This window comes from Sylvia atricapilla, chromosome 1, assembly GCF_009819655.1.
Source record: "Sylvia atricapilla isolate bSylAtr1 chromosome 1, bSylAtr1.pri, whole genome shotgun sequence".
Classification (NCBI taxonomy): domain Eukaryota; kingdom Metazoa; phylum Chordata; class Aves; order Passeriformes; family Sylviidae; genus Sylvia; species Sylvia atricapilla.
The window spans coordinates 29,399,263-29,415,559 of NC_089140.1; the positions used below are offsets into that span (position 1 = coordinate 29,399,263).

Here is a 16,297-nt window from a genome sequence, read left to right on the forward strand (position 1 = left end):
TACTTCAGGCTGCTCAAGCAAGTATACCTTCATTAGAAATGGTTCTGGGTTCTACAATGACTTCAAGACTTAGTATCTCAGGGGAAAAACCCAAGTTTCATGGGGAGATTGTGTAAGAATTATTTGCAGTCCTATTTCTTAGGAGATACTGAGACCAGAATGTTTATAGCTACAACTATTAAACCAAAGTTTTCACATTCCTAGCATCACACTAAAAAAAGTATTCAATTGAAAGTCCAGACCGGAAAGTGCTATCAGTGGGGCACAAAATAAGCATGCTATTGAAACCTTTGCATTAGCTAGCTGATAAACAATTCCAACTTTATCTTCACACTCAAAAATTCAACAAAGAGAGAAATGGTTTTTATATTCTTAATAAAGGATTAATGAAAACATTTCCAGTCCAGAAAAGAGCATTTTGCACACCCAGTAGCCTTGTAAATGACCATCAGAATTTGAGACATGTAATTGCTCTGATTATGAAAGCTGTATCCTTGAAAATTCAGTAAAATAAACTTTTACCTTGCAGTTCCCCAAAAACAGGGTCAAGAAAAAAAGATGACCTAGAAACAAAGTGCTAAATTCTGATGTTCATAGAATCACAGTAACTCACTCCAAGCAGCATATAGGTGAGGATATAACAGGTATGATAGGTTAGGCTCTACAGAAGGATCTGGACAGGCTGGATACACAGGCTGAGGCCATGGGTAAAAGGTTTGAGAGGGCAAAGTGCCAGGTCCTCAGCTTGGGTCACAACAACCATAGCCAGCACCACAGGCTGGGGCAGAGTGGCTGGAAAGGTGTCCAGTGGAAAAGGACTTGGGGGTACTGGCTGACAGTGGCTGAGCATGAGCCAGCTGTGCACAGGGGCCAAGAAGGCCAATGGCATCCTGGCCTCTATTAAAAACAGTGCAGCCATCAGGACCACACAGGCATAGAAAAAAAATAAAGCCATTTAATTCTGTTTCAACTGAGCATTCAAGCACAGCACATGCTTTGCAGCATCCCCAGCAGAGACAGAGCACAACAGCAAGGCAAGAGTTAACAGTTCAGGGAACCAGCCAGCCATAATGAGGCCCTTCACAGAAATATATAAGTAATAAACTATCATTTGCTAGTGTCAGTTTGTTTCCTGACAGGAGGCAGTACATTTGTTAAAGTGAAAATGAGTTTCTTTAGAGACAAATTCACAGTTTGAATTTGCAATTTTATTCTGAGTTAGCAGCAGTTTAAATTTACTCTATATTTTTAAAAAATATACTAAATATTGCTTATATTTATATTAAACGTTAATTTAAAATACTAAATGAGATGCTTTCTACAGTAATTTATAGGCATTACCTACCGAAATAAGGACAACTGGACATAAGAGAGGAATATTTGATTTTTCCAACATATCCACTAGTTCCTGGATTTCTTGAATGGCACACCTTTTATCCTAAATTAAAATAAATATTCAGAATTACTGAAAATAGCAATTATTTCATAAAAATGGAATTTGAAGATCTGTTATTCAAAAAGAAAGATGCATCACTTTTTTTTTATTTTGGGGGAGGCTTGATTGATTAACTGATTGTTATTAATATACTTTTATGGTATTGTCTGTTAACGTTATAGATACTTGAAAAATAATGAGATTAATAATATTAATAACCCTTTATATACATATATAAAAAAACCTAAACAAGATTAAGGGTCTTGACTGGTCTCACATATGGTTCATCTAAAACCAACCTGTTCCCATACATGGACCCAAATACAGATCACATGGCACGCACATGTCCACAACAGGAAACACAAATTTAGACCACGGCAGCAATGAATGCACATTTAGATGACTTCAGGTATGACAGGGCTCTCCCTAAAATAATTCACTTCAATACAACAGTTATGAAAGGAAATTTTAAACTACTTTGGATTTTATCCCTCTTGCTCGAGAATTCATGGCTGGTTAACAACACAGTGACAGAAGTGCAGAACCAGAGGAGAATGACCAGAACAGCATCTCAAAGGTATAGTTTAGTGCACATCAGAAACACTAAACATTGGAATGGACCCAGCACATGAGGACAAAAATAACAAACAACTTATTACCCAAATATTTATTATTTACCATTACTAGTGAGTTTAGGTGTAAAATGAAAAGCAAACATCCTCACTACTTACATTTACACAAACAAAATTGTAGCACTGTCCTGAAATGATGTTTTGTAGACGGCTATCATTTTTGCTTAGAGATACTGAAATAGCTTCAACCTGATTAGACAAAAAAAAAGAAACAAATCAAAAATTCTAATTCAGCCTTAACAATCTGCTGAAGTTTCCACCGCTGTGGCACAGGTTGCTCATTTAAATGATTTAAAACTGGCATTTATTATTTCCACTATGAAAATCACTCAGAATTTTGAGGCACTCAACAGTGAAGCATGGAGCCCAGCATATGCTGAAGTATGCTGCTCAGGGTAGCTATTCCAGAAATGGCCCTGGAAGTATCAGACAGGAGCACCGCAGCCTGGGTTGGGATGTTCAGCTGTTTCAAGAGATGAAAACACTGTCCATAAAATGATCAAATGATTTTAGACCTCTAATCCTGAGGAAACCTCAACAACATTCAGATATATAAATTTTGTCTTCATGAAGTTAAAAATAAAAGAAGTACTTATGAAAGACCAGGTGCACTGGTATTCTAGGATTCTGCCCAGAACAAGAGTACAAGTCTTGTCTGGAGTTTCTCCTTGAAATAATTTCCTCAACAAATATTTTAATATACTTTCTGAAGTACAGACATACTTATTTCGTAACCTTTAACACAAGCTAAATAACTATCTTATCCCAGTTAAAATAAAAAGTAGATTTTACTGCATTATCAGCTTCAGGGTTGCCTTAAGTAAAACAGTAAACCAGGTAGTAGAGGGTGAATCTGTTCCCTAGAAGAAGATAACACTTTAAAGCAAATAAAAAATCTTGAAATTCAGGAGAAAAAAAGTCTTCATGTTACTTCATTAAATCAGCAAATCCCACTGATTCACAGTACACCTGAGTTTATTTCTTCTCGACACACATAGTAGAGTATCATAGCAAGCAACAGAAGTAATACACTGCTGTGCTCCCTTAAATTGCCGCTGAATCGACAATCCAATAAAGTACCAAATACATTTTAAAAGGCTTTGCAGTGTTACGTAAAGCTGTATCTGTTAATTTTTTGTAATAATCAGGAGCTAAATTGTTTGCCAAAGAAGACTGGTTTGAAACCAAGGAGTTGACAGTTATGCTCTAAAGATTTTAGAAACATCTTGGGCTCAAAATCTGATAGCATAGCCACAAATAGCTGACATTTAATATTTCAAGTTTAAAATAAAAGTTACAGTAGGTAAAATTACTTAAAATTACTAAAAATTACTTAAAAATACTTGGAAAATGCAATACTCCAGGGCTCACCTGGCTTAGACCTCTGAAGATGTAAAATCAGAAATCCCTGGTACCTTTACAACCTTACATGTACTTCAGTGAACACAAGCCTACTGCAAGCCAGTGTCTTTTCTGAATATATCTGGAACATGATCCAAGGAAGAAGGCCTACTTTTACTTTTTCCTCTGAGGTCTTACAATAAGTGGTGCTTAAGCATTGCTGAGCATTTAAAAATTCCTTTAGTGTACCAAAATTTTTATTTAATTTCAAGAACTTTATCAAGTAACACACTAGCATTTTTTGACCACCATATTATCTAGTAAAAATAAAATCTAAATTTTCTGTTGGAAAAGTAAGAACAATTGCCTAAGAAGAAGCGTCAATAAATCATTAATTAACTAATATTAATTCTTATTTTATTTGCCATTTACTACCCTATGCAATAGTACTTCTTCAAAAATTAAAATTAATATTAATCAATGTTATCAACTACATTAGAGAGCAAAAGGTACCTAAAAATACTACATTGGTAAAAAGTCATTCTCACATAACGTTTCAGTGTTTAAATAAAAAAGGAGTATATGGATCTGCTTAATTACTTCTGGTCCTTGTAATAAATGATATTCTTTAATTTTTTTTAGTTATCAGATGCCCTGTACTGAATTTTCAACTTAATTCAATATCAACTTCCATAAAACCAAAAACTAATAAATAGAAGGACATTTGGAACCTGCCAATTTATTCAAATTATATCAGAATTTAAAATCACAAACACCAGTGCAGCAGATGGACAATACAAACATTAAGAAATTAGTGATTTCCTACTAGTGAAGTGCTAGTTCTTTTTCTATTTGAAAACAAATATTTTTGCATCCTATTCATGGATAATTATCCAGTCACAAAAATGACACACAACTTCATCCAGTTGTTTCTATTTCATGTGACAGCAGCACTTTTTCACTAAAGACACAGGAGTACATGATTTCCAGCCACAGAAGAAAACACCTTCAGCTCCCATTTAGGTTTGTTTGATTCAAAAGAAAGGGCTAAATAACAAATTTAAGGAAAAACTTAAGTTATGTTATTCACAGTATGATATCTTTAACAAAACATTCATTCTTCAGTCATACTGTTTAAAGTAAAGTACTGACCATTGTTAAAATACTTCACAAGCAATAGCTGAAGCCTTTAAAATTTCTTAGAAAGTATTTTAATTTTCTTTATCTTATTAGTTAAAATTTCAGGTCTTTTCCTCCCTGTTATTGGTATTATATTGATATCATTTCTGAGCTTCTCTCAGAAATCCTTCTAAGAAAAATTCTTTTTAATTCTTCTTTAAGAACATATGTAGAAGTTAACAAATACCCCACAAATAAATATGTCTGCTACTGAGAACTGGAGTGTCAAAAGTATCTAAAATATTAAAATACTGGTCCCAGGTAACATGTAATCTTCTGAATGATTCCCAGTTGGTCTCTTATTTAGACCAATTATCCCTTTGAAAAGGCCCAGTTTTCAGTGTGGTACATTAACACTGCTTAAAATAATTATTTTGCACAAAATCAAATCTCCCTCACACAAGGTACTGTGCTTCACTTGAAAACAAATAGGCTTGTGCATATATTCTTTATAAGGCTAGAAATTCTGAATATAGGTGAGTTAACAATAACTCAGAGGTTTTATTGTTTGAAAGTATATGGATAAGTGATGTCCTCCTACCAATAGCAGAATAGTTTACACAGAGAAAAAAAGATAAATAGCAATTCATCTGGTGTCAGTGAAATGGAAACATAATTCTGCCCCATCATAAGCTCTTCAGACAAGAAAAGATCTTATTCAATTCTGCTCATTTTTTTCACTTTTAGCTGTAGGCATTTAAGAGATCTAAAACATGATTCTATGCCAAATACAATCCCTTCCCAAGAAAAACTTTAAGTGCAATGTCAAATGACATTTCCAGATACAAAACAGCAATACAGGTTGATAGAGAAACATATCCTTGTAATAATTAACACACCATGCAGAAGATCAACAGACACAAATAAAACAATTGCAGAAGTAACATTATGCAAATCAGAAAACCTGTACTTTTGAATAGTTATTCCCTGGCTGCTTCTCTGGGTCACAGGAACATGTGATATCATTACATAAGATATAATTATGAATCACCCCAACACCAGTCTAAATTAAAACAATTACCAAATGTTAATCACCTTTGGGAAAATGGAAATATGATAGCTCTATTAAAAAGAACAGTGAAAAAGGAAAAGATAGTTAAATGCCAGTAGAACATTCCATCAACATCCTAAAGCAAAGATTCCTATGAGCATTCACTGTGAGAGAAATGTACCCTCTCACTCTACAAAAAGGCTGATTAATTCAATTTTGCATTCACAGCTCTGCAGGAAAACAACCTACTCTTTAATTGGTTCAAACTTCAAGTCACACTTCAAAGTAACAAAAGTATTTCCTCTGTAACATATTTGTAACAATTTGGACTTACTGAATTCATAAAATCTAAAGAAAATTGCCTCTCTGTTGCCTGGATTCAATTTCTCCTCTAATCTAATATGGACAGTTAAGTGGATCTGTAAGATCCCCCTGTACAGCACAACTGGGCAGAAGATGCTTCCTTCTTAGTAACTTCCACACCTGGTGTTAATCTCTTCTAATAAATACTACAATGACACAGGAAGTTTCAGTGTCTGTTTTAACATTATTTAGACCATTTCTTAGGAGTAGTGGCAACCAGAAGCATCAAATTAATCATACAGTTGAGAGTCACAGGGTTGTACTTACTTTTATTTGGTTTTTCAGAGATTCAGGAAGGAGAAAACCTACTTGTGCAATAGATTCCTTCCCATTGGTGATAACACAAACTTGTTGTGATAGGTTGTCTGTGATCAAGAAAAAAAACTTTAGTATTTCATGCAAAAACAAATTAATCCAAATTACTAATCTGCTAAACATTACTTTCAGTCCATGTATTGTTTCTTGACAGAACATTTTCAACAGCTGTATATTTAAGGGCTACAAGGTACAGTTAAAGTAATACGTAATTTGTATAATATACATCTAAAAATTCAAATTATCTTTTATATGATTTTGTACAACATTATATACGGGGACATAAGGCCTGTTCCCAAAGCCCATTGAAATTTGTTCAGGTCCACACTGACACTAGATGACAATTAAGAAAACTTTTTGAAAATTTCATCCCTCTTTCACTTCAACAGATAACTAAATGCAGTGTCAGTAATACTGAGTAAATAAAGGGGGGAAAAAGAAAAAAAAAAAAAAACAAACAGGAGATAAGATAAATCCTATTCCCAACCATATATACTAAAAAATTACCAAAAAAAATTATTGATGATACAGTTTAAGGAGACAGCAGATGTAACCTCAACAGCAAAGAACTTGCAAAGTTGTGACAAAGATCTTGGCCTGGGCAACTTTTGCTGATGATCTTTTGCTAGTGGGGCAAAATACAGTATTTTGTTGCTATCAAACAACAGTGCCAAGTTATTGCCTGATCTGTTCCACAAAGCCAGTATTTCAGACAATTAGTAATTTCTCTTGTAATTGACTTCAGGCTTTAGATTCAATGAACATTTTCCTTTCTTTACACCAATAAATCAAAATTTAAGTCTGAAACTCTCAAGTGTAATTCACGACTTTATTCTTTAGATGCTGAATTAACACGCAGAAAAAAGCCACAAGGTTTCAAATGTTTTTGGGGTAGTCATTCCATAAGCAACTAGAAATTTCATACATGTAAAGTCTAATTATTTTTAAAGCAGACATCAATGAAACTCCAGAGACAGAAATATACCAAACATCACCACAAGATAAATTAGGAGTGAAAGACAAGAAAAATTATAAAAATATGGGCTAACTGGTCTTCAAACAAGTCTAGATATAAACAATACGCATTTGTTGCATGTGGAAAGTTATTTCTATAATTACATACCACACAATAAGTTCAATCAGATGTATAATTTCAGTAGTGCAGAAACATCTCACTTTCTATTGTAAACTCACAGACTTCTTTATAAAAACAGACATAAAGATCTGAAAATTAATTTTAAATCTGTTGTAGAGTTAACATTATCAGAAAGTGACTCGTGATTTTTAAGCCATTTTCTGTGAGCAGGAAAAGTGAATTAACCACTGAGAATTCCAAAAGATAATTAGAACGATTTTTTGAATCATGGATATTTATTATGTCCAATATTTATAACGTGACAACAAAAACAGTGGTGGCAACTGACTTTGTATTAAGTTAGCAAGTATGGGCAGGGAGGAAGAAAGGGAGACAACAATAAACATCTGCTTATAAATCATCACAACCAGATGGAAGTGAGAATTAAAAAAATCCATGGCCAGTTCTCACAGGACTGGAAAAGAGAGGATACCACAACTGTGGGAGAAATGATCTTCCCATAGATTCACTGGGCAAAAAAGTATACTGAACATGCATCACAGTTGGCTTCTGCTTAATAGAGAATAAGTTTACAGTCTGAAAAATAGGAGACCATATTGAATTAATTTCTTATCAGCAGAAGGAAACTAATGAGTAGACTGAAATCAGAGCAAGAGCCACTTGAATTTAGTACTGTACATAAAGTGCAGATACAAGACAGAAATACATAATAAACCAGAGTAGCATATCAGATTTCAAGAACTCAGACTCTATTGAACTAAGTAATTCAATGAAGAAGGTCAGATTGGAGCTATTACAAAAATTCACATGTGGAAGAAGGCTGTGGAATCCAAAAAGGCACCATAACTTAGGCTTAAACAGTACTTTTAAAAAAGAAGTCTGTAATCAACAGCATCAGAAGTATTCTCACAAAAGACTGCTCAAAGGCTGCAGCTATAAAAACCCATCTCACTACTCTCTCCAGCCCTCTTAGATCTCTAATTTCCTGTAATATAAATGAGAAAGGAGAGGCAATTACAAAAAAGCAACTAAGATTTGCAAGCTGAGTTTAATAAAGAAGAGAGAAAAACCAATCAAGTGTGGAAAACTGTATTTTTTTATCTGGAGAAGAAACATAATATTATAAGGGGAAAGTATGTTAATGAAGTAGGGGAACCTTAAAGTAATGGTAATACACACATTGAAAAGATGCTGCATGCTTTTAAATGATCAAGGAAATGAGTAAAGGAAGTCTGGGAAATCATAATTTATAAAATCATCATAGTAAAGCAACATTAATGTTCTAGTTGAGGTTTGAAACTCAACTTCCATTTAAATCCAAACTACTCCAAGTTTGATTGGTCAAAAAAGTTCCATATGTTAATTTAGACTGCACCTTTACTGCACTGTAGGAAGGAAGACTGAGTGGAGCCTTCCTCTCCAAGACTGCCAGTGTTCACTTCTGCTAAGAAGATGCAGCTCTGTCACTCAGTGTAGACATGCTGAACTCAGTGAGCACAGTTGGAGTGCTGGTTTATAACTCCACGGATTCCATGAGTTTTGCTGCCTGCCAGTAAACTGTGTGCAGCACTTCATTCCTGGTTTTCAGAATTCTGTTTGGGTGAACAACATAGTCATTCTGGAAAGCCATGACATGGCTATGCCACAAAGAATTTTGATACTCAGCTAAAAACATTTTGTTTTCCATTGGACCGCTGGAAAATTGAGGCTGGAAGGGACCTCAGGAGGTCTCTCTTTCAAACTCCTCAAAGCAGGATCACCCCTGAGGTCAGGCCTGGTCACTCTGTCCCTTACTGCTCTGGCATACAATCTCTCCAGGCAACCTGTTCACTCTCAGGGGTGCAAGAGGTTATTCCTTCTATCGAGTTGGAACTTCCCTTGGTTGGGTTTTTGTGCTTCCTCCTGTCCTCCCACAATGAACCACAGTTCTACTTAACTAATTCTGCCATAACTTCCTTTTCATTTGTCCAATGCTTTTTTTAGTTGTTTTCTCACTATTACATTACATATCAAACTCTCTGCCTTGCTTTGGCTTCCTCTTCCTCCACTTATTTAAACTTACTGTTCCCGTGGAAATTTCTTCTGCCCAACACACATCACCCATTTACTGCCAGCTTCATTCCAGCTGTACCTGATAGTGGAGTAGTGTTCCCTATACACATCCATCACATTTGATCCCTTTCAACACTTTTAACATACACTTAGAGCATATTTTTTGCATTAAATAAAAAGTAGTTCAAACATTACACCATCAAATTTAAACATTAAATTTCCATTTCAGGAGTTTTCTTCATAAAAGCTAAAATTGCCACAAGATTTCAGAATTTATTCTATTAAACCTCATTTGTTTCTACAGCAGAAAACCTCATTTTCAATTTTTCCACACCCTCCTTTGATATCCTGAAAGCCTTAGATCACATTATTATTCAGCAACACCTGCCACAGTCTTTATCCTAGGATCGTACACAATTATACACTAAAATGTATGCATGTTTATGGAACTACCATAGCTAGATGATGTATTAAGTGTATTCTAATGGAAGACTTAGAAGTTTACCCTGCAGAGCATGCCACAAACAAGCAGCAATTAAAATAATACTTTGTTTGAATAAAGATAATAAATATCATATCCTAGAGAATTAATACCATAATGGAAAAAAGAGCATCTGAATGCAAATAGAATTTAGCCTACAGACATAAATTTTTTCTCTTAATTGCACATATAAGTGTGTACATACACTTGGTTTTGGAAACATGCTCGTACCACACTATGCTTTAGTCTGCTATTACAATTCCTATTATTTTAAAAGCACATCCTAATCATCAAAATGTTTTTGAAGTTTGCAGTGAATTCCAAGTAGTTAATTAATTTATCAGAATTCCATTTGCATTTTCTTCATAGCAATGGCTTGACTGGTCTAGAAATTCAGTATGGTTTTCTCCAGTATCTTTAGAAACATCTTTGTTATGAGATGCTACTACTGTAAAGATAAGAAAAATTAAATACAGCCAAGCATTCATTCATGCTCAACAGGATGAGTTGAAATTGTTATTTGAATAACATACGTAGCAAAAAAATCTAACTATTTTTTTGTTGTTTACCCATTCCCCATGTCTCTGTAGCTACCAAAACTAAAAATCAAACTTGACATTGACCCTACAGATATTAGAACACAGGAAAGAAAGGAACATTTTGTGGTAGCAGGCAAGAAGAGGGTTGTTTTCACCTGACAGTAGCTATTCCAAGGAGCCATTCCCCACCTTCCAGTCTATTTCTTTGGCTCAGAGAAGAGCCATTGGTTCATGAAAATGCCCATGAAAATGCAGCCTACCTCACATAAGATCTCTGTCCTTTGCTAAACAAGGCTTACCTCAATTTTTATTTTTATAAAAAGTCACATAGTTTCTTCACAGAACACAAGTCATAATATGTAGCTCCCAACAGTCCTAAAGAATTTAAAGGCATTACAATATTTTTCTTGGCACTTGCAAAAGTCATCAGTTTATCTACATCAACAGATACTTCTTTAGCCAAATGTGAGGGCAAATTATCCAATCTGAAAATGCATAGTCTTGTGGAAAAGTAATTTATAAAGTAAGGCCCTTGAGAAAAGAAAAAATGAGAAGGAGGAGGAGGACAGAGAGTCAAACTGTAAGTTACGAACTTCTGAGAAGCACCTATTTAAAGTTTACATGTTGGAACTAGAGTTCAAAGTTATCTACCTCGAGGGCAGTAATCCTAATGGAATTTTTTTAGGATGTTTTGTATTAGCCTGATCTTAACTACATTTCTAGATGAGTCACCCTTATTGTAAGACAATGTTTTCTTACTTCAAGACTATTAAAAATAGGCGTGTACCACCTTGTCTGCATACTCTACAAGTTTATACCTGCTTAACTAAAGAAAAGCATTAAATTTGCTTTTTATAGAAGTTATAAAAGAGAATTGAGGAAGTTAGGAAACTAAACAGAAATGTTTTAAGAAAACCATCTCAAAAGAAAAATAGCTCATTAGTCTATTTACATCAGTGAAACGTTTCTCTGCCTTGAATAAGAATGATATGCATACATATAAATATCTAAGGTAAAACAAATGCATGTAGGGATTCATGTTTTTCTTACTTCCCCCAAGTCAATTTTAGCAAGCTGAAATTTGTTGAATTCCTGAAGAAAACCAAAAGTTTTGATCACTAATAAATACAAACTGCAGACTACATACAATTTGGAACTGTAGTCACAAAATTATTTGTGTACACCCAAAGCTCTTCATCACTACTGAATTCACCTAGACATAAAATGTGCATCCAACACAGCAAATGGGTAACTTAATAATGAACAAATCAGCTGTGAAGACTGAAACAGCAGTGGGGGGCAGTGTGAGGCCAGAGCCTTTAGTACCCAGCATCCTCCTAGCCCATGCATTCAACTTCTGGGACATTTCCAGAAGACCTTGAGAGCATGCAAAGTGGCATTTGGAGAGCTAAATGCAACTTATCTTGCAACTTAACTTGACAGGCATGTGGGACCTCCCCTTCAGCCACTCTACATGGCCCAAAAACTGATGAGCAGGAGCACATCACTTACATGAGCATGTAGTGACAGGGTTAGAGGGAATGGCTTCAAACTGAGAATAGATTAGATTCAGATTAGATATTAAGAAGAAATTCTTAACTGTGAGAGGGCTGAGGCACTGGAACAGGTTGCTCAGAGAAGTTGTGGGTGCCCCATCCCTGGAAATGCTCAAGACCAGGCTGGATGGGGCTCTGAGCCACTCGATCTACTCAAAGGTGCCCCTGCTGATGGCCATGGGCTTGGAACTAGATAGTCTTTAAGGTCCTTTCAAACCCAAGCCTTTCTGTGATTCTCTGATTCTACAATATAGCACCATGTAGTGGGTTCTGAACTCTCAAGAAAAGCAGACACTGTGATATAGTCAATTATCCAGCTTGTAGGAAAGGCCCAAATGAGCATGCCTCAGCTTGTAGGATGGTTGCCATTCTCCAAGGTGACCCGTCCTTGAAGGTTTCTCATAGATGCAGCACAACACAGTAGAACATAGCTAATAACGTTTTTTCTGTAAAACTAACAACCATAAGACAAAATGATGCCATAAAGGGGTACATCAGGATGATGCTTCAAAGGACAAAAATATATTCTTGCCTTAAATATGCTTTAAGTGTGGCATGAATGGTGCATAAATCATCTCCCTAATATTAATTTACATGGTTCAACTGTCCACTAACAAAATAATTCATGCTATAGCCACCTGAAGGTCTGAGATTTTAAGCCTTTTGAAGGGCACAAAATAGATAAGGCACAACTTCCAAACTGCTGTCTTGGAGGACTAACAGTGCCAATTCAAAATCCCACTAAAGATAATTAATTATGTAAGATAACTCTGTTATGCAGTGTCCTAATTCGCTATGAAGGATTCATTATACTGATTGTATAATGAGCAAGGAACAGGTAAGGCTTCTGCTTCCTGAACTCATGCAATGCAGCAAGCAAACCTAAATTTCAACAGTCTTAAAATACAGATTTTCATAGAGACCACCATAATAAGTCCACTGTGGTTAATGAAGCAGATAAATTGAATGCTGCCACAGCAAAGGAACATTAGGTAAGTAAATGGATTATCCTGATTGACCACCATGAAGGTCTTCATTTTTACTTTAAACTACACAAGCCTTTTATTAGAAGCAAAAGTTGAAAAAGATCGTACTGCCTTTATGAAAAAAAAATGTACTAACATTACATATACATATATATATATATAAACTAATATAACAACTAAAGTCCTTTAAAGACCGATGAGATTATTGAAGTTCTTATATACACAGGAGCATGGAAAATCATTTGGATGAAGGTTAGTTTATTTCCAAGTTTGTAATTTTTTGACTACTGAAGAAGAGTCTGGCTTCATCTTCTTCACTGTGCCCCATCTGGCATTTATAAACACTGCTAAGATCCCTGTGAGCCTTCTTTTCTCCCGACACAACAGCCTATGCACAGTGATGCCTTATGTTTCAGCTTTCATATTTTTCAGATTCTGTACTGCCTTAGTGTGTGAGTGACTCTGAACTTCATACAAAGTGTTAGGTGGTCCTCTTCACTGTTTACTTAGACAAAACAATCCTTTTCCAGCCTGAGAACCATGGACACCATTGCAGCGTCAGGCCCAAGAAGTATAAACAACAGCAAATTGAGGAGAGCAAAATGAGCGGATAGGAGTTCACAACCTGAAGCTGTAATTGGACAATTAACCAATTAACTCATATGTAAATGGACTAAAACTTATAAAAGTGCAAAAACTCGTGACCAGTCATCCATCTTGGGTAGAGCCACAGCCAGGCTCTTGTACTGCCCAAGTGTATCCTTTAAAGGCCTTTTAATAAATACCTACTTTATTCCTTTAACTCTGTCTACCCTTTGTTCCAAGTGGCCTCTCTAGGCATCAACAGCATATTCTTATTTGACAGATGTTTCACTACTTAATCACTGTCATGGCTCTTTGCATGATTCTCTTCAGTATGACCATCTCTCCCCTGATATGGAAACCCAGAATTGGACCCAACACTCCAGATGTGAGCTCACCAGTCTGAATATAGAGGAAGGATCACCCTCTTCAGCCTGCTGGTAAATGCTCTACCTACCGTAGCCCAGGGAGCTGCTGGCCTTCTTTGTCATAAGGGCATGTTGCCAGCCCTTGTTCAATTTAGGAGTGCATTGCCAACTCCTGTTCCATTTCTTGCCCACCAAGACCTCTCAGGGCCTTTTCTGCAGAGCTGCCTTCCAGTTGGTAGGTACCAGTCTGAAATGGTGCAACTCCAAGGGCAGAAGTTGGATTTCCCCTTGCCGAATCTCATGAGACTTCTGTTAACCCATTTCTCCAGCCTGTCAAGGTCTTTCCGAATGGCAGCACAACCACTCAGCCTATCAACTACTCCTCCCAATATTACATTATCTGCAGGCTTGCTGAGGGTGCTCTGCCCTCATTCAGGTCATTAGTGAACATTTTAACTGTTATGGACTCCTAGGGTAGACCACTAATGACTGGGCTCCAACTGAACTTTACTCTTTGAGCCTGACAGCTCAGCCAGTTTTGACCCACATTCACTTTTCTAGTCTCTACTTCATCAGACTGTCAATGAGAATATCATGGAAGTGAGTGTCAAAAGCCATGTTGAAATCAAGCCAACCCTATCCACTGCTCTCCTCACGTCCACCAAGCTACACATTTCATTTTAGAAGGTTATTGTGTTGGTCAGGCATAATTTCTGGTTTGTAAATTCATGCCAACTACTCCCTGACACCTTCTTTCCTCCAAAATGTCTGGAATTCCTAAGCTTGAAAGTCAGGAGTGTGGAACTTCTAAGAACCTTACAAAAAGTAGAATTTGAAAAATCCCAGGCCTCTAGCTATGAAGATGCGAGCCCACTGCCTGTCAGAACCAGAAATTTCCAGGCTTCCCAAATCTATCTTTTTGATTTGTGCCTGAAAAGTTCAGTTAAGTAGTTCTAACAGTGCATCTAATATGAAATATTTACCTTTTGTAATAACAAGAGTGAACAACTAGCCCTTCACTCAGCATGCTCCAATAGCACGCATTTTGCTCTGATTTTCTTAAATAGGAACTGCATTCTTTTCTCTGGAAAGGAATTTTTAATCCAAAGGGAAGTTCCTTTCTCTTCATCAGTTTCTGGGGTTTTATCCCTCAGTTCTCAACAAGGAGTCAGGCAAAGGTCCCCTGAATCACTCCCCATGAGTTTACAATAACCATCTCATTATACAGGATTTGAGAATTCTTCCTTCCTACATTGTTTTAGAGGGAGTCCACCTAGATAAAGGCTAAATCCAGTCTAATGTTAAACTGGTAGGAAACCACTGCCAGCACAAAGAAAAAAAGGTTTACAAACTGTTTAACAAAATATTTATAAATTTATGAAATACCTCAATATCACATAACTGCTGTATCAATCCAGGCAACAACTGCCTGTATGTGAAACAGTGAAGAGCCCTAAAGAGTTAAAATTTAATTTTCACTCTACTACATAAAATAGAAAGACAGAACATATTCAGAACTGACCTGCAAATGAAAAAAAAATTGTTTATTTCTTATAAGGCCCTTCAAAATTAATCTCTATTTGACTGTAATATACACAGCTTTTTATAAGATTCTGTTTTCTGAGAGAAGTAAATAAACAAGCTAAAACATCTTGCCTAAGCACATTTTATCCATCAAATAACTTTTCTTAAAGACATTTCAAACTGCCACACACAAATTTCTTAATTAGAATCAGGAATATGCAAACTGACAATCACAAGGACAAACACATACCCTTAACGATCGATTCAGCTGCATACAGATCCCGCTTGTAGGTCACCTAAAGGACAGACAAGCCTCATTAGATTTAACACAGCAGGAAGGAATGTAAAACCAATAGAACAATACCCAGAAGGCAATTCTTTACATTTTAAACACCATGAACAAGTGATATTGTCAATTTCTTAATTTTGGTAAAATATCACTCGCAATTTATGGAACAGAGGTTGTAGAAACTAATGGAGACTTGAGAAAACCCCTTTTCCAAACAGTTAAATCTGCTTAGAATTCATTTGAAACCTAAAAGTATTTTCAATCCTTTGAAAAATCACAAAAACATGATAATGCATCTGTTTTTTTACTCATCCATTCTACTCCAATTTTATTGCAAATAGAAAAAAATTTAACAGGACTCTGGATCACAAAAATGACAGCCAGGGCAAAACATTGCTATTGCTTTTATTAATATGGTTGGAATTTTTCAGTAGTGCAAGGCTATTACTGTTAATGAGAGTCCAATTAACCAGTGGGAGCCAGTGAGCATGAGTTTTCAAAGAATTAATAAACATCAAATTCTTCTTGAAGACATTAATCAGCTCAAGTTAGATAAACGATAAGATAC

At 35.8% G+C, this 16,297-nt stretch overlaps 1 protein-coding gene across 1 annotated transcript in view; it reads right to left on the bottom strand.

The window, feature by feature from the left end:
* Positions 1-16,297, bottom strand: part of CRPPA (CDP-L-ribitol pyrophosphorylase A) — a 109,208-nt gene that overhangs the window by 46,315 nt on the left and 46,596 nt on the right. The window contains exons 5-8 of the mRNA XM_066318232.1: positions 15,691-15,736; positions 6,209-6,306; positions 2,167-2,256; positions 1,346-1,438 (exon numbers count right to left, since the gene is read on the bottom strand). Coding sequence (XP_066174329.1) covers positions 1,346-1,438; positions 2,167-2,256; positions 6,209-6,306; positions 15,691-15,736 — 327 coding nt within the window. The remainder of the gene's footprint in view (positions 1-1,345; positions 1,439-2,166; positions 2,257-6,208; positions 6,307-15,690; positions 15,737-16,297) is intronic.